We start from the raw sequence: 23,090 nt of genomic DNA, 5'->3' as shown, positions 1-23,090 counted from the left end.
CTGTCCCCCGGCATCCCACCGGTCCCGCATGCCTGCAGCCCCGGGCTGTGGGAGTGCGGGGCTGGGGTCTGGCTGGCCCGGAGGGAAGGTGGGCGAGGGTCTCCGGGGCAGAGCCGAGCCGTGTGCCCGGGGGTCGATGGAGGCGGGGGGGGGGGGCAGGGGGACAGCCCGCCCTGCGCTGGGGTCCGGGCTGTCCCCAACCCCGTCCCGGCGGGGTGCGGGGCTCAGAGGGACCCGGGGGGGGGAGGGGGATGCGGTGCGGGGGCAGCCCGGCCTCTCTCCCCCCCCCCACACCACCACCCCCCCCCCCACCCCGCCGCATCACCCCCGCCGCCTCATCAATAGGCAGCGAGCCCGGTCCCCGCACCGTTGCCATGGAAACCGGCGGAGCCGCCGCTATTGGCGGCCCCGGGGCGCGGCGCGGCCCCCCCGGGGTGCGAGGCCCGGCTTCATATTGATGAGTCGGCGGCGGCTGCGGCGGGGGCTGCCCGGAGCCACGGTGAGGGGCTGCCAGCGACCCCCGGCCCCGCCGCGACCTCATCCCGGGCCGGGCGGCCGGCGGGCATGGGGCCGGGGGCGGCGGGGGGCTGAGGGCGGCGGCGGCCCTTTGTACGGTGCGGGGCGGGGAGGGGGGGCGGCGGATCCGGGCGGGGACGGAGCCTCTCCCGGTGCGGGGATGCTGCTGCCGCCGCCCCCGTCCCCGCCGGGAGGGAGCGGGGCCCGGGCTGCTCCCGCCGCCGCGGCTCTGATGCCTTCGGGTTTCCCGTGCCGGCTGCCCCGCTGAGCCCCGCGCCCAGCCCCAGCCATGCAGGACCCGCAGCGGAGCGATGCCAACCCCGCAGCCTGCCCGGGCACGGACACGCGGGAAGGCGCGGGGGGTGATGCTGACGGGGCGAGCTGCCAGCCATCCCCGGGACCGGAGCGGGCCGGAGGACCCCAGCCCCAAGAAGAGTCCCCAAGGACCCTCCCAGGACCCCCTCCGGACCCCCAGCGCGTTCGCTCCGCGCCGGAGCTCGTTAGGCCGCTGCGAGCGATGGACGGATGCAGCCGGACAGACAGACCCCCCCAGGTAAGGCGGCTGCCGGGGTGCGTTTGCTGGCAGGCGGGGTGCGGCGGTGCGTGTTTTGGGGGGACGAGTGTCGGGGCGATGTCACCCTGCTATGAGACTGGTGTGGGAAATAGCTACGCTCGGCTGTGGCTGAGGCACCCACAAAAACCTTCCCCGTGGGGCTGGGAGCCGCACCGGCGTGCGAGAGAAGGAGCTGCTGCCATCGCTGCCCTTCCGCAGGGATTTCCAGCTGCCTCCCCCTCGGCTGGTGCCGGAGCTGGTGCGGGGTCTCACCGGAGCCGGCGCTGGGCAGAGCCCACCCGGTGCAGGCACAGCCCCGGCGCTGGCAAAGGCTGAGCCGTCCCTGCGGCATCTCCCCGCGATGGCTCTGCAGGTCGTGGTGGGGACGTGATTCACCGCCATCCTCTTCCAGAGCATCCCCTCGCTGCCCAGGGTGGGCTTGGGGCACCTGCACTGCAGGGGAACCCGTCCCTGCAGACAGCACCGGGGCACCTCCAGGCAACGCAGCGCCCGGCCCCTCTGAAAACAGCCCCAGAGGCTCTCTCAGAGCCTCATCTCTTCGATCCAGGTCACGAAAGTTCATCAGCTCGTCCTGCTTAGGGCAACTTGCCCTCGTTTCCCATGGGTAAAATCAGTCATCCTACTGGGATCCCCGGGGAGGCTGCGGTAACTGCGCGGTGCTTTTAAAATGGGGGAGGAATAAGCTCTCAGCCTGTTCTTCTTGAGGATGGGGGAGCAGAGCTGGTCAGGGTTCAGCAGGAGGTTTTTGAGCCAAGCCTGTGCTGTGCTCCCGAGCCCGGCTGGACAGAGCAGCCTGCACCGGCCCGCAGGACAGAGCTGCTGGAAACCCAGCGAGAGAGAAACCGGTCTCGCCCCAGCACAGGTCCTTACGGGTCTGTTCTGAATGGCTGTTTGTCGCGCTGCTCGGGGAAACACCGTGCTGAACCGTGCAGCCCTTGGTCTGCCTCTGACCACGGCCCCTGCCCGTTCCAGAAGCACCCCAGCCAAAAAACGGGGCAGCGGAGTGGGGAGGGTTTCTGCTCCCACCCCTCTTTTCCATCCACCCCGAGAGTGCCAGCGTTACCGTCCTCTGTGCCTTCGGGAGCGCCGGCTGGCGAGGGAGCGGGCAGGCACTAGGTCTTGGTGGGAAGGCTGGGAGTGGCGGGGGCAAAGGGCTGTTCGTGGGTGCTCCAGTGTCCTGTGGGGTGGGGGCCGTGCACCCAGCTCTAGCTGATCCCTGCAGTGGGTCCCCCATCCACCAGCTGTGCACATGGGTGGTGGTGGAGCGGGTGAGGACCCCGCTTGGTTTCTGTGTTTCCAGTTTCCCTTGGTCCTCGGGCTCCTTTGAGGGTCCCCCGTGATCCTGTAGGCTCCTGGCTTGGTGGGTGCCTAACGTTTCCCTTCCCACTCCCATGGGGTTGTGGCAGCACCCCGGCAGTGTCACTGTGGTGCTGGTGTACCCGGGCAGTCCCGTGGTGGTACGTGATGGTGCTGTGATGGTACCAGAGCAATGGTGCTGTGGGACCTGGCGGTGCTCTGCCGTGTTGTGGCAGTGCCACAGCAGCACCGCGATGGTACTGTGGTGGTACTGCTGGTACCGTGGCCTTAACATCAATGCTGATGCCCAGAAAGGTTGACTTGTATTTTCCTGGGGGAAAAAAAAAAAAGAAATCCAGCATTTCCTCCTCAAGCTGAGTGGTTTTAGTGATGTGAAAGGCTTCCAGCTCAGACCCAGGAGGGAGCTCAGCGCTGCTGTCCCCGGCAGAGCAAGCGCTGGTGCTGCTGGGCTGTGGAAGCCACATCCTCAAACCCACGTCCTAGGGAGCGTGGTGCTGAGCTACAGCCGGGGACGAGGGGATGCGAACGTAGCTTCCCTCCAAAAGCGTGGCTCTTCCTGGCCAGGCCAGGACAAGCGCTGCGGACGCCGTGTGTCCTGCTGCCAGAGCTGGGCTCCCTTTGGGACATCTGTCCTTGGGATGTCAGAGCTGCTTTATGCAAACAGGACGGCTGCCTCCAGGGAGCAATCTCCTAGCGCGGGGAAGAGCCTCCTGAGGGCTCATCGCTGACAGAGTTGATTAAAGACGTTGATTTTATGATGAAGCTCTTGCCGTGTGTCCCAGCCTCCGCCGCTATTGCTCTGCCCTTCCCTCATGGACAGTCTACGGGCAGATGTTAGGACTGTCTGCAGGTCAAGTTCATCCCAGCTTTCTTGCTCAGGGTGGAGAGCTGTTGCCCTTCTCCCATTCAAGAGCTGGCAAGGGATCTCTGGAGTTAGGGAGGTGGGGTGGGGAGGACACCTGGAGCCTCCCACCCAGCCCCTGCCCCAAGCAGGGCCAGCTCTGGAGCTGGAAGAGGCTGCTCAGCCCCTGTCCAGGCGGGTGTTGAGTATCTCCAAGGGCTGGCATCCCACCACCTCTCTAACCCTGTCCTGAAGCTGCAGTGCTCTTGTGGAGAGGTATGCTCTCCACAGGTCCGGTGGCCATCTCCCTTGTTGCGACTCGTCTTCCCACCCTGTCGCTGCGTGTCTTGGCACCCTGCGATGCGCGGCAGGGTTCCCCGCTCCTCTGCACAGCAATGGCACAGACGCGCGTCCCACCACGTTCCTAACGGTACTTGGGGGCTTGCTCTCATGGTCCTGGGCCTTTGAAATCGCTCTGGTCTTGCTTTCCAAAATTTCTGCGTGGACACAGGAGGTAAGAAAGGACTTTCCTGCTGAGAATCTCCGGGCACTGCAGGTGTAGGATCCCAATCGGAATAACGAGTATCAGAGAAGGAGCAAAACGTTGTCTGTGTAGGGGTTAAAGCGGCACAGATACAGTCTGGCTGGAGACTGGAAAGTTCCCATAATGCTCTCAGACAGATTTTAGAGCACTTCCCACAAGAGCTCAGTTGTCTGCACCTCTTATGCGACGCTGCTCCTGTGGGGTCTGCTCTGGCCCTGGAAACTCGGGATGGTTTCGGAGGAGGTTGCTGAAGTGAAGGTTGGCACCCTAAATTGGAAGAGGGGAGAGGAGCAAGAGGAGCAAGGTCATTCACTTTCTGTGTATTCCCTGCATCCTTCCCTTCCAGGATTATTTGTCCCCTCCAACCTCCCCAGCTGCACTTGCAGAAGGGACGAGCTCAGCGCTGACCGCGTCCCTGTTCTGGATCCCATGAACTGTACAAGCAGGGAGACAGCTAGGGTGCTCGGTGCTGGCTAGCGTGACGACTTCTCAATCTCAAGAGGTTGCTTTGGATCTGAATTTCTTAGAAGCCAAGCCTCAGCTTCCCCTCAGGTCAGATGGAGCTGGGAATATTCAATAAATCCCTAAAACCCAACTAAAAATGCTTAAACCAAGGAGCCTCCCAGTCAGTGGGAATTTAAATAGCCACGAAAGAACCTGTTGCTCCTGGGGGACTTAATAACACGAAGGGGAGATACAGTAAGAATTATGAAATGCTGGTAAGGATCCTCCATGTTGAGTGTTCAGGCCAAGCTGCACTTAACAATCAGCTCAGTGCCTTCTGCAGGAATTTGTGGCATTTCAAGAGCTTCAAATTTTCCATTGGCAAAGATGGAAAACTCTTCATTTAATGCCTGAGAGTGCGTAGAGCTGTACCCTTGACGAGAAAGGGTAGGTCAGCAGAATGAAAGATGGCAGTAGGGCGAGAAGGTCTTCCTGGGCAACGAAGCCAGTTCTTGCTGTTCCGGACACCATTTCCTGCAATCCCAAGCAGAAAAAAGATCGTACTCCATCTTGCTCAAAATCTGAGTAAATTAATTTTTCTTCTCTTGGCAATGCTCAGCCTCATGCAAATGACTTAGTGCTGTTTTCTGCAAGCACTGTGAATGCACGGCCAACTTCAGAGAGCTGCCAGCCGTGACAAGCCAGCGCGACTTCGTTTGCAGGAATGAATGGCAGAAAAGGCAAAGTGAGACTGTATGAAGGGAGAGGTGATTTTCATTTTAACTATCTTTCTGAGTAAGCTCGTACTCTCTGTACAAAGACCTGTCCAAATGGCTTGGCCAGGTCACTTCTGTAGGACTCGGAGGATGAGGGCCATCAGTCATTGCCTCCTCACTGTGTTCTTGGCTCCTCTGGACTGGTGACGACACACTGGTTTTGGGACAGGCCCGTCACGCCATGCTGGTGTTGGCCATTACTGCACCGTGATCTTTTGCCTCAGCATCTTTCTCATTTCACTCTCTAAATTTCTGGTGAGGGGACTCACCAGCGTCTGCTGCCTTGGTCTGGGTGTCCCGTGGCTGTAGTCTTCCTTCCTGCTGGAACAACATGAGGAGAAACGGCGTGTGCAAGGCTGGCAGCCTCGCTGCCTCCTCCCGCTGCGAGTGCAGGCTTTCTGCAGCCCAGCCATCTGCTTAGCAGTTCTGGGAAAATACCCTTCTGGGCGTCAGATTGTAAGTCTCCTGCTGGTGTTGCCATTCTCATTTCCATCTTGACCACTGAACAGCACCTCTGGCTCTTGTGGGTGGTGCAAAGGGACAATTTTTTTTTCCTTCACCTCTTGGCTACTTGTTAGAGCCGTTGGAGATTTGGGGTCACTCAGTCCAGGAAAAAATCCTGTAATTGCCCCAAATGAGTTCTTGCTTTACTGAGAGGGGCAAGGAATGCTGTTCCTGACATGCCAGAGCCTGGGCAACTAGAATGGGTTTGAAGCCAAGGTGACCCAAGGAGAAAAGGTGCTCTTGGCCCCTGGGAATCTGCAAGAAATTTGGAAAACAGTAATAGGTTGGGGAGAACTTTGGAGCAGATATTTGGGCAAAACCCCAGCTGTGCATACAAGAGCTGCCACTCTAGCTCCCTGATGTATCTTCCAAGGTGGAAGAGCACATCTGCCTCTTCAGAGCTGAACGTGGCAGGTAAGCCAATCTCTCCATTGAATAAAAGCAAATTTGTGAGACCACGAATGCTATTGCTGAGGCTCTGGGGTGGGAAGAAGACCTGGTATCAACTTTCCAAGCTGTGGTCCTGTTAGAGGGCAGTGACACTCCTGTAGGAGTAGGGGGTTTACTGAACTGCAGCTCTGCGGCGTGCCAGGGCGAAGCCCTGACGCAGCCGGGGCCACGCGCTGCGAGCAAGCGCTTTATTCCCAAGTGCATTCTTCAGCCTTACGCCTTTCTAGGGAGTGTTTCTTTGGATTAGAGTTTCTGTTACGAGAAAGATGAGATATCAGAGAACAATCATCCCCGCTCCAGTCATCGAAATACCAAACCTGGAAAGAGCTAAATTTTATCACTCTTCCCCAGGGTTTTTTCTTTGCATGCTTACAAAATAGGGTTATCTGACATGTGGCATCTGAAAAGAGAGTCCACATGCTCCACAAGGACCTTGGGGTTGTCTGGGCCTGAGCCTGCAGTGCTGGGAGCTGCAGCCTGACCTTTGCTCAGAGCTAAACCACCAAAAGCCCCAGGAATTCCTATAGGAAGCCAGTGCCCGTGCTTTAGCTCCAATTACTGGCAGCACACGTGAGTATGCAAGAAGCAGAGGCTGCGAAGTCATTCTGTGTTTGCACTGAAGATGTTAACACATTTACTTCCCACTTCTTCTACGCTTTGCTTTTTTTCTACTGGAAATACTGTTGCTTGTGCCCACCTCTGCAGACTCAGTGACTGGCTCAGCAGCGCCCGGAAAGATCTGCAGGGGGAAGAAGAGGTAGCTTGGCTCTCTTGGCTCCGCATCAGGCACCTGAATTTTGCAGCCCAACTAGGTTTTATGGTATTTAGCCTGGCTTTCACACATTTCCAAGCTGTGCAATGAAACAAAGATGCCATTAGTGTCCCTGGCTGTGGTGGGGATGGAGCACAGCCTGGCTCTACCAGAGTGGGGCTAGGCCAAAGCTTTCTAGAAGCTGGTAAGAGAGAAGGGAGAAGCTTGTACATCAGTGTTAAAATGGCAGTTGGTGGAACAGGCTTGGTACGTGTTTCTCGTCCTACGAAACGCAGACCTCTTTCTCATGAGGTGTGTAGGTGGGAACAGACCCTACAAGGGACACAGGGCTGCCCAGGGCCCACAGGGTGACCCAAGGGCAGGATGGTGATGTTGTTGTCGTACCGAGGAGCTTGCTTTGTGAGGAGCACATTGAGGACTGACGACAGCAGCAGTTTTCCAGCCAGACGAGCACCGGCACCCTGCGCCAGACCCTTCCCCTGCGGGTCCATCCCTGGCCAACGGCTCGCTGCGGGGCTCTGCCAGGCTCTGCATTGCGGGCGCAGGTTGGCGTGGCTGGGGAGGAAAGGGTTTCTCCAAACCCTCCGTCCCTCTCGGCTGACTGCCCTGATTGATGTCTGATCGTGAAGGATGAAGAAACGTCTGCCTTTCCAGCAGCCATGCGGGATTGCGGTGTTGTTATCTCTCATCCGCTTGCAAACTCTCTTTTATTTTGGATCTGCTGTTAAAGGTGAGAGACTGGGCCACGTTGCACGCTGGACCCAGCTGCAGCCTTGGATTCTGGAGTCCTGACACTCTGCCTCCGCCCTGAGAGTGTATTTTCCTCTCACATTCCTCCTTGTCTCAGTTTTGCAGGAACATTAATTTCTCCCTGCTTGGGGAGACTGGAGCAGCGGAGCTCATCACAGGACAGCCGAGCCAGGGTGGTCAGGGCTACTGAGCTGCTTTTTCTCCTCCCAGAGAAGCTGGGTTTGTCTTCCTGGGACCGGTGATGGTGCTTTCATAAGAGGCTTTAAAGATAGAGAGGACCTGAATTTGTGAGACTCTAATTTTAGCTGCGTATCTCATTTTAAACACAGTGAGGAGCATATGAAGAGCTAGCCGCGGTCAGAGCGTGTGCAGGAGAGGACGCCTGGGGAAGCATAAGAAGGAGCAAATATATAGCGAGTGTTCCGTTGAATATTCTCATCATATCTTGCAGTTTGTGGCTCCAGCACTCCCCATGCTGGAGGCAGTATCTTTGAAGTTAATAGCCTCGGATGGGTTTTTTCTTCCGTGAATTTGTTACTTGGGGTGATAACAATCAGATAAACGAGGAAATCGCATAAATAAGGGCAAGGAGTAGGCTGGAAGAGGGACGGGCAGCAGGAGAAAATGCTGACTCATGGAAACGGGAGTTGGCAACGCGCAGGGCGAGGAGCTGGTGGGGAAGTGCCATGAAGTCAGCGGAAGAACAGGGATGTTGGTGTCCGAAACCAGGAACCCGGCGCAAAATGAAGGAAGCAGAACATGCACTGTGGAACGCAGGCTGCCTGTCGAGGGGGTGGCAGAAGGACAGCATCCCGGGCAGGCCTCTCTTCTCCCCTGCCTTTAACAAAAACATCCCTTTTACCCGCGCTGGGGTGGTGCTCGCCGCGGCGCGAGGTGTGCTTGCTGTGCCGGCAGCGGATGGCTTTGCTCTCGCTCGCTGACCGAACAGGAGGTGATGCTATTTTCGTCTTGCTTTTGACACGCAGCGAGGGCACTGCGGCAGAGCAGCCTATGGAAAATAACTTTGTTCTGTGAGGGAGCCGATGCCCTGGAAACTGGATGGGAGAGGAGGAAAGGGATTGGCAATAACAGGTTTCATTTCCAAGGGGTGAGGATTGAGAAGTTAAGGAAACGAATTACCAAAGTCAGCTGGAATGAACAGCTAAAAGGCTTTGACATGGTGGAGGCTTGGTGAGGATGATTTCAAGGGATGGAGAAGTGGTGGATTTAATATAGCCAAGACAGCAGGAGAGCTGGTGTTGGTTCACCTAGGAAATAGGTCTGCAAAGAGGGGGTCGGCTTTCAGAGGTGGCTTTTGCGAAGCAAGCCCGTCAGTTGGACCCATTTCTGCTGCAGACAGGGAAGTCACTGCAGGGGCATCTTGAAATCATGCAAGTTTTATATATCTTGAAATTGCGCATGTTTTATACATCTTGAAATTGTGCACGTTTTCAAATCAGCCATGAGACCTGCCTGTTTCCAAACGCCACCTGAGACCTCCCGCTCCCGGGACCACCTGGTAAATTCCTCTTCCCCATCTGGTTCTCCACAGGGGTTTTAAAACAAGGCTGGGCTTGGTCTTTGGCAGGTTCCCCAGGGCTGGCATGGGGGAAGCCCTCCCGGCTGGTCCGTGCCAGGCCGTGCCGCGCGGCACCGGCAGCCCAAGCCGCATTGCAGCGCAGCCGCCGCAGGCAGTGTCTGTCGTCCTCGCCGCGGTTTGATTTACTGTCCCCCAAATGCCTTCCTGCAAGGTTTCCGCAGGACTTTAAAGCCTGCACTGGATGCTGGGTGCTCCAGGGGGATTTTGGCTGCCTGACCCATTTAGCAGCCTGGCTGGGCACCTTTCCCTGCACAAGCTGCTGTAGCTCCCCGTTGCTCTTTGAAGTTTTCAGGTGAAAAAGCAGCAGCTTTCCTGCAGCTGCCATGCTGAGGCCTTTCTTTGTTTGCTCATTCTTCACGAATCCTGAAGAAACAGTATTTTGGGCTCTACCTGCCAAAACAGGCGATGACGTGTTCCCTGTAACGGGAGACTTCAAAGCCGTGTGCCTGCGGCGCAGGGGAGCTGCCGTCTGCTCTCGTCTCTCCGCAGCCCTGCTGCTCCGCTCCCGCCTTGCTCTGCTTTTAGATAATTTCCCCCATGGCCAAAGAGCGCATCACTGGAGTTAATCTTTTAGTGGCCGAGGACGCTCCTGATCTGGGGGCTGTGACTGCCCAGAGACCCTGCCGTGGCAGCGCTGCTCGGCTCCTGCCGACTCCAGCTCACGGAAAACCTCCCCGACCAAGAGGTGCTTCTGGATTTCGGCTCCTGCCGGCCCTTCCGCGTGCCGTTATCAAGACGAGTCGCTTCGGGGGCAGCCTCTGTGCCTCTTCTCCCTGGTGATTTCCTCCAGCTCCCTTCGAAAAGCACCGTCCACGGGGCCGTGAGCGTGGCCTGCAGCGAGGCTGCAGCGCGGGAACCTGGAGGAACAGCGGAGCGGTTCATAAATTAAAAGCTATTTCATTATAGGAAATGAATGTTTAATGAGTGTGGGATGACGTCTAGACAGTCCTTCAGTTCCAGGCTCTACGCGGTCTCGGAGGAGGGTTCAGCCGAAGCAGCCAGCGCCGGCTCAGCGCTGGGGGGAAGGTTTGGCAAAGCTTTGCTGGGCAGTGATGTCCCTGCATGGGACAGACATCCCGGCACGCCAAGGATCTTCCTCCACGTCTTCTCCCCGCAGATGCCCCTTGTGCCTTTCTGGGCAAAGCCCCAAGGAGCTGCGGCTGCAGTGGGACGTGCTGGCAGGGGGGAGGCTGGGCTGCGTGCCTGGCCCCGGGCTGGAGCACACAGCCACGCTCTCCCGCTTCACAGCGAGCTCTCCCGGGGAACTGGAAAGGTCTCTGCGTGGTCTAGAACATCCCAGTCTTTGCCACGTCGTGGGCTCTGGAATCATGGCGTGAAACCTGAGCTGGACGGAGGACAGCCGGGTAGGATGGGGGTGAGTGGCTGTGAGTCTTTGCATCCCGCCCCAGTGAAGATGTTGTTTTATAGCCACAGAAAAGGGGTTTCAAATATAGAAATTTGGATGCACGTCCCCAAAAGATCCCCCTGCCATGCTGGAGATGCTAATTGTCCCCGCAGCAAGCCGGTGCCGACGACGTCAGAAGTCCGAGCTGCCTGACGGGGAGAGGCAGGAGCACATCAGCTCCTATCCCAAGCGCAGAGGTCGCTGGCTGAGTTTGCTCGGCCTGTCTCGCTGCGAGAAAGCACAGACAAGAAGCTCGAGGCATCTTGGCAGCGGCAAGAAAATGGAAATAATGCACTTTGACTTCATCCCAGGAGCTGCCTGCTTGGATCTGGGGATGGCGGCAGCGAACCAGCCCAAGGCGCTGCCATGCGCGGCACGGGAGATGCTGGTAGGACCCCCCGCCCCATGCACCCACCCTGCTCTGTCCCCCATCAGCACCCGCAGCATCGCTGCATGGGTGCCCAGCCCCAGGAAGTGCTCTGCTGTTCCTGGGGCGGTCGATAGGGAAATATTCTCGGAAGCAGGGATGGAAAGAAGCCACAGGATCTGATACTGGGTCTGTGGCCCCAGAGCACTGTACTGGGCAGGGTGCTTGGCTCCCAGGGGAGCTTCTTGGTTCCCCCAGGCTGATGAGTTTGGGGAGCTCCTTGGTTCCTGGGCCTGCCCTGGAAGAAGCCCCGCGTCACTGGAGAGTGGGAGAGGGCACCCAGGTGCCTGGGGTGCTGCGGTGCGATGTCCCCGGGACTGTGGCAGTAACTGCACATGTGTGCCTCAGGGAGAAAAAGATGAAGAACAGAAGAAAACAAATACATCTTTGCTTTCCCACAAGCGGAAAGCCGTACAATGTCTGCCCACGGGGCATTTCACTCCAGCTTTCTCAGACCCGGAGATTTCTGCAGGGTGGACACCTGCAAACCACTCTGCCCAAGGCCTGGCAACTCGTGGCACCTACCGTCCCTTCCTGCTGGCTCGGAGGGCTGGTGGCACCCAGGGACACTGCGTGAGGCTAGCAGGGAGGGCTGGGTGATCTCTTTAGCGGGTGGGGTTTTTTTTGGTTTTGGTTTTCAATCTCTTTCAGTTGTGTTTTCCCTCCCCGCTCTGCCAAGGCGTTTCCATACAGGCGTGAGAGGCTGGGAGAGCCGCGGCGTGGGCACGGCAGCCACGTCACAGGATGCGACGGGGTGGACTTTGTGGCACTGGTCTCCTGCCTTTTTTCTCCAACAGCCATGATGGAGAAGCCAAAATATAGCATCAGTCACAAGTGCAGTGAGTTTTAGCCAGTCTCAGACCCCCAGGAGCTTCGCGGCAGCTGAGCACTGTGAGCTGCCTGCCTGATTTTTGCTACCAGCAAGCGTGGGCAGCGATTCTTTGGTGGCCGAGGGATGTTTCACTCGTAGCCTCGGCTCGCGAGCTGCCGAAGCAGAGCTGTGCACTGGGAAGGTCGCGGCCGGTCAGCGGCTCCAGCAGAGGCTCGCCGGGCTCTGGGAGCGGGTCCTGCAAGCCTGCCTGGCTGCTGGCAAAACATCTGGCCAGGTCTTCCCGTATGGCAGCTGTGAAGCAATAGCTCGGCTGCGAGCTTTGCTAACACGCAAAAAATACTTTCTGGGAGCCTGCCTCGGCAGCGAGCCCGCGGCGAGCTGCTCTGAGCAGGAAGCAGTAACCACAAAGCTATATATACAGCTCCCGGCAGAGCTGCTGCTGCTTTTGATGTGACAAAATTAAGGTGGTGTTTTGCAAAGAAATCCAGCACGTCGCCTTCTTCCGGAGCTGAGGCTGCCACGGAGAGGGCAGAGCCTGGGGCCGGGCTCCTGGGCCAAGCCGGGGGGCTGGCACGGGGAGACGGGCCAGGAGCTGCGCGGTGCCGGAGGCTGCCGGGTCCCTGAGCTGTGGGGAGCAGCGCCTGTGTCGGGGGGTCCCGGCTTGCGCTCTGCCTGCTGGGCTTGTGCTGGCTCTTAGATGGTACCATGGCAAAATGCAAGTGGCTGGGGATGACACGAGGGTCTGGGCAAGCTGAAAGCACCCGTAAAGCTGTGGAGATGCTAGCTGTCACCCACAGGTGATGTAGCCCAGCCCTGAAGGCCACTCGTCTCCCAGAGGATGTGCAGCCCCTCGTCTCCTCCCAAAATCAGCATCTGCGTTCCCCCCTGCCCCTTCGCTGCCCGCACCCGGGTCCTGCCAGCCTCCCTGCGCGGCCAGGCTGGGCTCGCAGCCACGGTCCCTCTGCCCCTCGCCCCTGCCTTGCCTCTCCCGCGCTGTTTTGCAGAGCGGGGCTGACTACGGCTTCCTCGTGAGCCAGAACACGAAGCTCCTGAGCGCGCTGGAGGACCTGCGGCACCGCTGCTCCAGCCTGGCCGAGGAGAACAGCTTGCTGGTGAGCAGAGGACGTGGCACGGGATGCTCCGCGGGGAGGGGGTCCCGGCCGGGGCGAGCTGCCGTCTGCTGCCAGCTCCCAGTGACATGGGATCAGCTGGGGTGGGCCAGGGGGAAAGCGGGCCCAGGCGCTTTGGGTCCCCGGGTGCCTTCGCGCTGCACCCGCTGTTGGCTCGAGCAGGACCCCCTCCTCGCGATGCGCAGCGGAGCTGGGACCCTGTGCTGCCCTCTCTGCCATCTTAGTCGGGTGCTGCTTGCCTGCTGGAAACCACGGGAGCCTTTGACGCAAGGCAGCGGCGAGCTGACGGCAGGGGAGCGGGAAGTCGCTCTTGTTTCCTCTTTGGTTAGAAAAGCAGAAACGCCGATTCCCGCGGCGCTGGGTGACAGAGCAGCAGCGTCCCCTGCTCCGCGGGAGCTCGGCACCCAGAGCCGAGCCATGGCGTGGGGCCCACCATGCTGCTCAGCTCCCCAGGCCCGCGGCGGGCAGCCAGGACCCTCGGGAAGCACGAGGAGGGGACGTCCCCCGCCTGCGTCCTCCCTGGAGAACGTCAGCCCCTGCGCAGCCCCGCGGCGTGTGGACGTGGCCACCCCGCGCCCCTGGAAATTTGACTGCTCAGCATTTCAGATTTATATCAACCAAACTCAAAACGCGTATTTTAGATCATTTTCTTGCACTAAAAGCATAAATCCAGGATGATCTGCGTGCTGAGGGCGTTCCCCTTATCAGTCATCTGGATTTTAGCGCAGCACGATCGTGTAAGCTCTCATCGAATCTCGCTCTCAAAAATCAGCCTCGGTCTTCCGGGCTGAAGAACAGCAGGGAAAGCAGCAAGCACCCACGGTGGGATCTCACGGGGGCAGGGAGGAAAATAATTGGAAGGATCAGCTGACCTGACATTTCTGCTGATGTGAAAAGACAGCGCAACGCATCTGGGTACGACCTTGAGAGAATGAGCCATCGGCAAGCGGCAGCTTATGGGAACGGGCAGATAACAAATAAAAGGGGATTAGAGCGAACGGAATCAATAGGAAGAAAAAGGAAATTTGCTTTGCAGACATCATAAAGTCCTTTGCTGCTTGCTCCCTGTTACCCCCCCCCAACCCCTGCTTTGGTGTCATGAGAAAAAGGACAACGGTGAAGCTTGCAAGTGGCAGTGCAGCACAAATCCGCAGTGATGTGCTGAGTCCTGTAACCCCAGGGAAATTAACTGGGAAGGCTTTGAAGACAAAGCCCAAAGGGTGGGCGGCCAAGCCAGGCTGATGCTGGAGACGCGCCGAGTCACAGAATCACAGAATCCCAGCCTGCAGGGGCTGGCAGGGCCCTCTGTGGGTCACCCAGCCCAGTCCCCTGCCCAAGCAGGGTCACCCAGAGCAGGGGGCACAGCACCGCGTCCAGGCGGGGCTGGAATATCTCCAGAGAAGGAGAATCCACAGCCTCCCTGGGCAGCCCGGGCCAGGGCTCCGTCACCCTCAGAGGGAAGAAGTTCTTCCTCGGGTTCAGCTGGAGCTTCCTCTGCTTCAGTTTGTGTCCGTTGCCCCTTGTCCTGTCACTGGGCACCACTGGAAAGAGTCTGGCCCCGTCCTCCTGACCCCCACCCTGCAGATATTTAGAGGCATTTCGAAGGTCCCCTCTCAGCCTTCTCTTCTCCAGGCTGAACAAGCCCAGCTCCCTCAGCGTCTCCTCGTAGGAGAGATGCTCCAGTCCCCTCCTCATCCTCGCAGCCCTCTGCTGGACTCTCTCCAGTAGCTCCTCATCTTTCTTGAACTGGGGAGCCCAGCACTGGACCCAGCACTGCAGATGGGGCCTCACCAGAGCAGAGCAGAGGGGGAGGAGAACCTCCCTCGCCCTGCTGCCCACACTCCTCGTGATGCACCCCAGGATCCCATTGGCCTTCTGGGCACCCAGGGCACGCTGCTGGCTCATGGTCACCCTGTCGTCCCCCAGCACTCCCAGTCCCTCTCCACAGAACTGCTCTCCAGCAGGTCACCCCAGCCTGTACTGGTGCCTGGGGTTGTTCCTCCCCAGGTGCAAGACCCTGCACTTGCCCTGGTTGAACCTCATGAGGTTCCTCTGCGCCCAACTCTCCAGCCAGCAGTCTGGAGTCCCAGGCAGCAAAGGCAGAGCCCGCAGTGAGCATGTTGCGGATGGAGAAGGGACCATGTGGGGAGGGCTGGGGTGGGGCAAGGGGCAGATCATGGGGCCATTAACAAAAATACTGAGAAAAACACAGGTTTCGGTGACTGGAGATGTGGCAAGATCAGCAGTTGGTGTTTAATGGTTGGGATAGCTATAGGAGAACCAGTGAAGCCCGGGCTGGGAAAAGCCCTGTGGGCACAGAGCGAGTCGGGCAGGGCCGGGGACCTCGGCTTCCCCTAACCCCCCCCCCAGTGCACAACTTTTAGCAGAGTGGGGGCTTCACCTCGAACCTCTCCTTCTGTTATCTAGCGCAGGAGCTGCTTCCCGCAGACGGAGGAGAAGGTGAAGCACCTGAAGAGGAAGAACGCGGAGCTGGCGGTGATCGCCAAGCGCCTGGAGGAGAGAGCCCGCAAGCTCCAGGAGGCAAACCTCAAAGTCGTGAGTGCGGGGCATGGCTGCTGCTGGGCACGGCTGGGACGGGAAGCTGAGCTAGGGGAGCACCTCGTCGCCGGGACTTCTCGCTTGCTACTTCTGTTGAGCTAGAAAGGCCTTTTTTTAGCCCTTTTCTTAAACCTACAGCAAACACGCTTTGCTCATCAGCAGCAGGGCAAGAATCACGAAACCCAGCCATCGCCAGCTTCTTCTGCTCCTGTTTGGGGACCTGGCTTTGAGCAATTTCTCCCTCTTGGTTTCTTGCCATAAATGTGCCGACCTACCTGAGCGTGTTAGTTTCAGGTAATTAGTTCAGCTTTCCCTGAGCAAGTTGTGAAAATAATTCATCTGACTTCACCGAAAAGAAACAGGAAGTATTTGAACAAGAAAAGGAGTGCGGTGAAGCAAAACAGGAAGGGGTGAGAGACTCTGCTCGGCCCCATCCACACCTCGCTTGCATTGCTGTGCTAGCTGCGTGGTTTTTGCTTTCTCCAACCCAACAGCAGCTTGTTGCAAACCCTGTAGTATCTGACACGGTGCAGGAGCGATGGGAGATGGCCGTAGGAGCGGGGGATCTCGGGCACAAGCACTTGCATGAGCTTCCTGATGGCAGTGGAGTAAGGGAAAACCTTTCTTCCGCTGGAAGGTGACCAGGGATTGTGATGGGGAATTCAAGCCCTTTAGGACAGAAAGAAGGAAGTGAAAGTTTTGCTGAAGAGAAGGTAGGGGGTTTTCCTGGCGCCGCCTGCCCTCTCTGTCCCCAGGCACCGTGCCACCCGTCTGCCACCGGCTTCTGGTGCTTGCAGGGGAACGGTTGCTGCCAGATGGACTTGTCAGACACTATGTTAAGAGAAATCATTTGATACACACCCAGCAGATATGCAGACCCTCCAGCAACTATACAAATACTGGTTTATTGTTTTCCCGAGTGAAACTTTGGGGTGGTGACATTTCAAGACCTGTGCAAACCCTGGGAGAATCGACTTGCTGGGCTCAAGGGCTGGCCCAGGTCTCCCAAGAGCAGCAAGTGCTTGGACGGCTGAGGCTCATGGAGGGTGGGCTGGAGACAGGGCCGGGCAGCTGCGTGCCCAGAGAAGGGGCCCTGAGGAGCTGGGGTTAATCTGGCAGCAGCTGACTCCAGTGCTTGGTCCGCAGGTCCTGTGGAGTCAGGGCTCGGCATGCAGCTTCTGCATGTGGGCGAGATGCTCAGGAAGACCTAGGGAAGAGAAGGTTGCACAGAGAATTCCTGATCGGTCAGGGGAGCAAGTACCCCCTTGCTAAATTGTCAGGCTTTGTGCAGATGAAAACAGGGAGAGACAGGGTTTGACAAACCCAGGGACTGGATGTGGCCTCGCAGCCCAGACAGTTGAGATGAGCAGGGCTCTGTGAGCTGCCCCTTCATCCAGCTCTGCAGTGCTGGTACCCAGTGGGAGAGCCAGCCCCAGGGACTGGGGGTGTGCTGAGAGTGGGCATCCCAAGGAGGCTGCGGCAGGGCAGCCTCAGCCCCTGCCCGTGGCCTTCTGCCCGAGCCTGTGCCCAGCCAGCTGCCTGTCCTGTCTGCCCTGCTTCCCCTGAAGCACGTGAAGCTGAACTGCTTCTCCTGCTGAGCATCTCCCAGTCCTCCCTTGGCCGTGCTGGCCCTAGCTGGGCTCTCTCTTGCCTCTCCCTTTGCCTGTCCCTTCCACCCATAGGTGCTGAAGGCCCCTTTCCCACCGCCTAGAAACCCACAGAAGCTCCATTTCTATTCCTGGTTTGGCCACCTCCATCCTTGCTCCCGTGCTCGTCTGTGCTGCCATCCTCCCCTCCTCCTCTCCGCTGCCTTCTCCTGTCTTTCTGCCTCCGCTGTGTTTTTATCCCCTCTCCCCACTCACTGTTGCCCTGCCTGCAGCCCTCCATGCTGACTACACCCATGGCCTCGTCCGCTGAGCACCTTCTCCTTCCCACCTCTTCTCCAACCCACCTCTCCATCGAGCCCGTCCTCTCTTCCCGCTTTTCCATAGGCCTGTCCTGTCTGCTTCTCTGTCCTTTGGGGCCAGGCTGCGTTTCCTGACAGTGCTCCTGCCTGATGGCTGTTGGGTGACGGGGTGGTGGTTAACGAACACCAACGCATGTGGCTTTCTCCCTGCTGCTCTCTCCGGTGTAGGTAACGGCTCCAGTGCCTCTGAAGGGCTCCAGCCTGGAGCTGTGCAAAAAAGCATTTGCCCGCCAGCGTGCCAAGGACCTGACCGAGCAAGCCAGTGCTCTCCTGGCGAAAGACAAGCAGATTGAAGCTCTGCAGCAGGAGTGCCGGGAGCTGCAGGCTAAACTCTTCGCAGGGAAGGTGAGACGCTTTCTGGGACATCACTGTGGCTGGGGACAAGCGGTGCAGCAGCGGTGATGGGCACCGGGCTCTGGGGGCTGTGAGGGCGGTCAGTCCCAGTGCAGACTGCAAACAGAGGGCATTTGACGTCCAACCTGGACGTTGGGTGAGTGTGTGGCAGAGATGGTGCCCGGGCCCCTCCAGAACAGCGTTTTGGGGGACACCCCGGTTGCCCCTCTGTGATCTCACGGGTCTGAGCTGCCATTTTCAGCAGCGACTGAAACTCTCCCCCTGGAAAACCCCGAGAAGCCACAGACACAGGACGACTTCTCACAGCGCTGAGCTTCAAGCAAGACGTAGAAGCAGGGCCTCCTTTTACAGTGTTTCTCTGAAAAGCAAACCAGCCGAGCACACTCCCAAGGACAGCCAGCCTAAATCCCTGGCCTCGAGCTGCAGCTTTCCGAGCACTCACAGCCACCACGAGACTGGTGAGAGCGAGGTGCATCTTTGTAGGACTGCGACTAAGGGCACAAACCATTAGACAGAGGTGGGTGCTCATGGAACCCTCTGCAACGCTGACGCCAGACCTGGGCTATGCTCCCCTCAGCACCAGCACAGGACTTGCTGATAGAAATGGTGGGATAAAAGGGATAATGCAGCTCATCCCGAGATAGAGAGCTAAAACTGGTCCGACGCGTCGCTCCCTCAAAGTGCTTCCCTGCGATGACTCTGGCAGGAGCCTCCACAGACATCTGAAGCTAGGTTCCCACTCAAGGTGACGAAAGCAACCTGTTCTGGGGATATCAGACACGTCTTATGCTCATGAGCCGGACGTTTTCAGTTTAGGTCAGTTAATGAACTCTCACGAGAAGCTCAGTAACGCTAGGGCTCGCACTGGATTCCCGTTTTGCTAATGCAGATGTGGTCAAGTGCAACCCCACGTTCCCGCAGCCAGCTGAGCTGAATGAATACTGCCATTTCTACCTCCCCTGCTTACACGATATTTAGGTGACAAATACTTCCTCTCCGAAAGCAGCCTTATTTTTGTCCCTGAGCTCCCCATTTGTTCACTTCAACTACGGGTTTGGAGGTAGATTCTCAGTCTTTCTCTAACATAGATCTAGCCAGGACAAGAATGATCGGGCGATTGTACAGATGGTACAGAGCTGCCCCACTGTTCCCTTCTGGCACTAAAGCACAGGAGAAAGTTATCCAGGTCTGTGCTCTGTGGTGTCAGAAGGAAGAAATTTCCTTCCTGTCCCCTTGCTCTCTCACCGCAGACCCCCAGAAGGGGGAACAGACCCTTTCCAAGGGACTCTGATTGTCACAGCAGAGCGCGCTGGGCAACCTGAACCTGCCAGGGACAGGAGAGTGACAAAGTGTAGAAGAATGTGACAAAAGCGGGTGAGCGAGATTCGTCACTGGCCAAGGAAATACACACGGGTGCAAACCGTGGGCTTGTCGGGTTCAGCCGCTGCCTTCCTAGGGCACGGGTGGCTGCCCTGGCTCGGAAGGTGAGACCGTCTGCTCGTGTAACTGCCGGGTGCTGGTAACGGGGGGCATCGACACACGAGCAGGGAATCCGCAGAGAAGAGAGCAAGAGAGGAAATCATTCCCTCTGATCTTGTTTTTCCCATTTCTCTTCCAAGCAAGCCGCTCATTAAATTTTAATTTCCAGCTAGTTAAAATTCAAAATTCACCTAATCTGTCTGCAGCGTGCAAAATGCATTATGCCAGTGAAGGGGTTTATCTGCAGAGATATTATGTGCATGCTCAGAGTTTGTAACCAAACCAATGTTAATCTTGGGTATTTAAATCAGCAGCGTTTTTTCAGTAGCTGTGAAACGGATCTGCTCAGCTCCTTTCCAGTGGCAGGACGGACACCCTGCGTGCCGGGCTGCAAAAGCATTGGCCTTGTTTTGCAAAGTCAAGCCTTTTAGGATAGAACAAAATGATTTCCTGAGACCATGCCCCGGTGATGGGCTTCCAACCAAACCCCAGCCCCAGCTAAAACCAGGCTGCCATTTCTTGCAGCGGGGATTCTTGGAAACGGGGGATTGCAGGGAACAGCAAGGCAGCTGCAGGGGCCATGTATAATAGAAACTGTGAGAGGAGGACTGAGCTTTTTCTCTGCTCCCTTGTTCCCCCAGGCTTCGGAGGCTGTCTGTTGGGAATAGCTGTCTTTTTTCGATGGGGGAAGGGAGATTTTATACAGAGCCACAGCCAATTTTGTTTAAAGAACTGCTACCCTGATAGCCTGAGCATGGGTCTGGCATGGAGGAGGCCCAGCTGCTCACTTCTTGAATCTGTAATCAGTTCCCATTAATGCTGCCTCAGTTTCCCCCTTGTAACGTGAGAGTAACCATGGTTTTCTACGCAAATTGTATTTACAAAGCAGGCACTATTTTTAGGGCAAATAAGAAGTGAATGGGGAAGCAGACTAAATTTGTCCTGGACACCAATTACGTGTTGAATTCACTGGCTTAGGAGCTTTCCAGGGGAATGAGCAATGTCTCCAGCAGCACATTTGTAAAGACAGGTTTTCATAACCACCTTTTGTACGTAAGGACATGCAGGTACGTGTTTCTTCAGCTTCCAGAAATCTGAAAACCTTTGAAGAATTAAACAAGCTGGTGACATATTCTCACTGTTTTTGTGAGGGTAAGAGTGCACTGTTTTCCTTCCAAAGCTGCTGGTTTTGGGTCCGGAGCGGACGGGAGTGACCCCTGGTGCTCAAGGTGGGGGCCCATCCAGGCATGCAGTCTCTGAAGAGGTTAGAAATTAAGAATGTTTGAAAACCAAACGTTATTCTGAGCGAGACCTGACCAAACCCCAGATGTTCTTCATTCTTTCCAGCATTTAAAGCCCTAACCACCGTTAGGGCTGCAGAGAACGCCAGCACCCATATCAGGGAGGAAAACCAGCCAAGGCTCTCTTTTGGCTGGGAAATCGAATTATATTATCCTGACACGCTCTCTGCTGGCAAGCGCTAAGAAACCGGGCGCTCAGAACCCTTTTGCTTCGTGCTGGGCCAGCTGCAGAAGCGTCACAGGCGAGTTTTGATCTGCGGGAGGAATAATGTCTTTGCAGAAGGGATGCAGAGTGACCGCCTCGGAGGCTTTGGAGACCCAGGAAACAGAAATCTTTGTGTGCCACATTACCTGGTTTTCACCAGCGTCTCCCCAGCGAGGCTTTTGGGGTTTGCATGTTAAATCGTCCCCCTCCCCAACCTGTTCCACCTTTTCGAGCTTGTCAGCGACCCGATGCCGCGTTTGCGTTTCCCGCAGGATGACCCTCGCTGCCTGAACGTCATCGAGTTCGATCGCCTGCTGCGGGAATCCCAGCGAGAGGTGCTACGGCTGCAGAGACAGATCGCGCTCAAGAATTTCAAGGAGTGTCTGCGTTCCCCTACGGCCGGTTCGGGCGGCGCTTTGCCAAGCGCTGCCGCACGCTTGCGACCGCCCGTGCCAGCGCTAAACACCGGCAGCAAAGCTTCCCCTCTACCGAAGGAGGCCAGCCCGGGAGACCCAGCGCTTGGAGGGGAAGCACGCAGTGAGGTGAGACAGAATCACACAGTATGGCAGGGGCTGGCAGGGCCCTCTGTGGGTCACCCACCCCTGCCCAAGCAGGGTCACCAAGAGCAGCTGCACAGCACCGCGTCCAGGCGGGGCTGGAATATCTCCAGAGAAGGAGACTCCACAGCCTCCCTGGGCAGCCTGGGCCAGGGCTCCGTCACCCTCAGAGGGAAGAAGTTCTTCCTCGGGTTCAGCTGGAGCTTCCTCTGCTTCAGTTTGTGCCCGTTGCCCCTTGTCCTGTCGCTGGGCACCACTGGAAAGAGTCTGGCCCCGTCCTCCTGACCCCCACCCTGCAGATATTTAGAGGCATTTCTAAGGTCCCCTCTCAGCCTTGTCTTCTCCAGCCTGAACAAGCCCAGCTCCCTCAGCCTCTCCTCGTAGGAGAGATGCTCCAGTCCCCTCACCATCCTCGTAGCCCTCTGCTGGACTCTCTCCAGTAGCTCCTCATCTTTCTTGAACTGGGGAGCCCAGAACTGCACAGAGTACTCCAGGTGGGGCCTCCCCAGGGCAGAGCAGAGGGGGAGGAGAACCTCCCTCGCCCTGCTGGCCACGCTCAATGCACCCCAGCAGACCACTGGCCTTCTTGGCAACCAGGGCTAAAAGCTTTGCTGTTTAATTGCTTCATTAACTGCTGTTCTTGGGAAACTTCGTAAGAGTACGCAGTGCTGGGGTTCGCAATCCGCTGCGAACGGGCACCGAGCGGGGTTACAAAGCGACTGGTCCGAGCGCCGGGTCTCGGCGGGTGAGGGGGGACGTGGACGCTGCTGGCAGCGACGCTGAGCCGCGCCGGCGGCTCCGTCCTGCGCATCCTCCCCGCCACGGGTCTCCCGCGCGGCGTCCCCCAGCCCGCGATACCGGGCAGCCCCTCTTTGCACCCTGAAAACGCACGTTTGCGGTGCTTGCGGGGGCTCGGGCTCCCACGGGTGAGCGATGGCACCCAACTGGGTGAGCGATGGCACCCAGGGCTATGGTGGAGGTGGCAGACCCGCTGCTCCGTCACCCCCGGCCCCAGCTCCCCGCCGCACCGCCTCCACCCAGCGCAAGGCCCCGAGGCGGGCCGGGCCTCACGCCCAGCCGGCGCTGAGGAGCGGGGCCGCGGCCTGGCTGCCCACGCCCCCCCCCCGGCCCCGTGTTCTCGGCCCGGCCGCCCCTCCGCAGCCACAGTGGTACGGCCCGGCAGATCCGGGCCGCCGCCGGGCGCCGCCTCCCCGCTGGCGGCCGCGCAGCGCGCAGGTAAGGCCGGGCCCTGCGCCGCGCCGCGGGCTGGGCCAGGCCGGGCCAGGCCGGGGCGGGCGGGCGGGCCCGGGGCCGCGGCGGGGAGCGCCTCTCCCGCGGCGGGGCCGAGCCGCCGGGCCAGGCCCGCCAGTTCCCGGGCTGCCTGCGGGGTCGGGCAGCGGGGCTTCTCCTCAGCGCTCGGCCGCCAAATCCGCCGCCGAGGAGGGTGGAAGCCGCGGTGAGAGGGGCCGGGGCCGGCCGAGGGGCTCAGCCCGCCGCGGGTGGGGCCGGGCCTGCGGGGCGCCGGGCGAGGCCTGCGGGGCTGCCCGCGGGGGGGTGCGCGGGGCTGGGCCCGGGGCGCCGGGCGAGCCCCGGTGCCCCCCATCTCCGGCGGGTCGGGGTTGCCCGAGGCGGGGGCGGCAGCGCGGGGTCCGGGCCCGTTTGCCACGGGGGGGGGGGTCAGCCGGTTCCCGTCCCGAGCCCGCCGTGCCCGCGGTGTCCCGGGGCAGAATGTCACTCCGGTGCGCGGACGGGCGGCTCGTGTTCCCGCTGGCTGCTCGCGTTTGCTG

At 58.7% G+C, this 23,090-nt stretch overlaps 1 protein-coding gene across 7 annotated transcripts in view; it reads left to right on the top strand.

The window, feature by feature from the left end:
- Nucleotides 1-469: 469 nt before the first annotated feature.
- TSPOAP1 (TSPO associated protein 1) overlaps nt 470-23,090 on the top strand; it is a 71,684-nt gene continuing 49,063 nt past the window's right edge. For 2 of the 7 annotated variants that reach the window (XM_075440476.1, XM_075440478.1), the window contains exons 1-5: nt 471-1,069; nt 12,757-12,864; nt 15,310-15,438; nt 17,576-17,752; nt 21,019-21,288. In XM_075440476.1, the coding sequence (XP_075296591.1) occupies nt 806-1,069; nt 12,757-12,864; nt 15,310-15,438; nt 17,576-17,752; nt 21,019-21,288 (948 nt within the window). In that variant the 5' untranslated portion in view covers nt 471-805. Of the gene's footprint in view, nt 1,070-12,756; nt 12,865-15,309; nt 15,439-17,575; nt 17,753-21,018; nt 21,289-22,462; nt 22,540-22,700; nt 22,760-23,090 lie in introns of those variants that run through there. The other 5 variants (XM_075440479.1, XM_075440477.1, XM_075440480.1 and 2 more) reach the window with 4 other exon arrangements.

Source organism: Opisthocomus hoazin, chromosome 20 (genome assembly GCF_030867145.1).
Source record: "Opisthocomus hoazin isolate bOpiHoa1 chromosome 20, bOpiHoa1.hap1, whole genome shotgun sequence".
NCBI classification, from domain to species: Eukaryota; Metazoa; Chordata; class Aves; order Opisthocomiformes; family Opisthocomidae; genus Opisthocomus; species Opisthocomus hoazin.
Note: the sequence above shows the minus strand (reverse complement) of the source record. Positions and strands in the feature narration are given on the sequence as shown.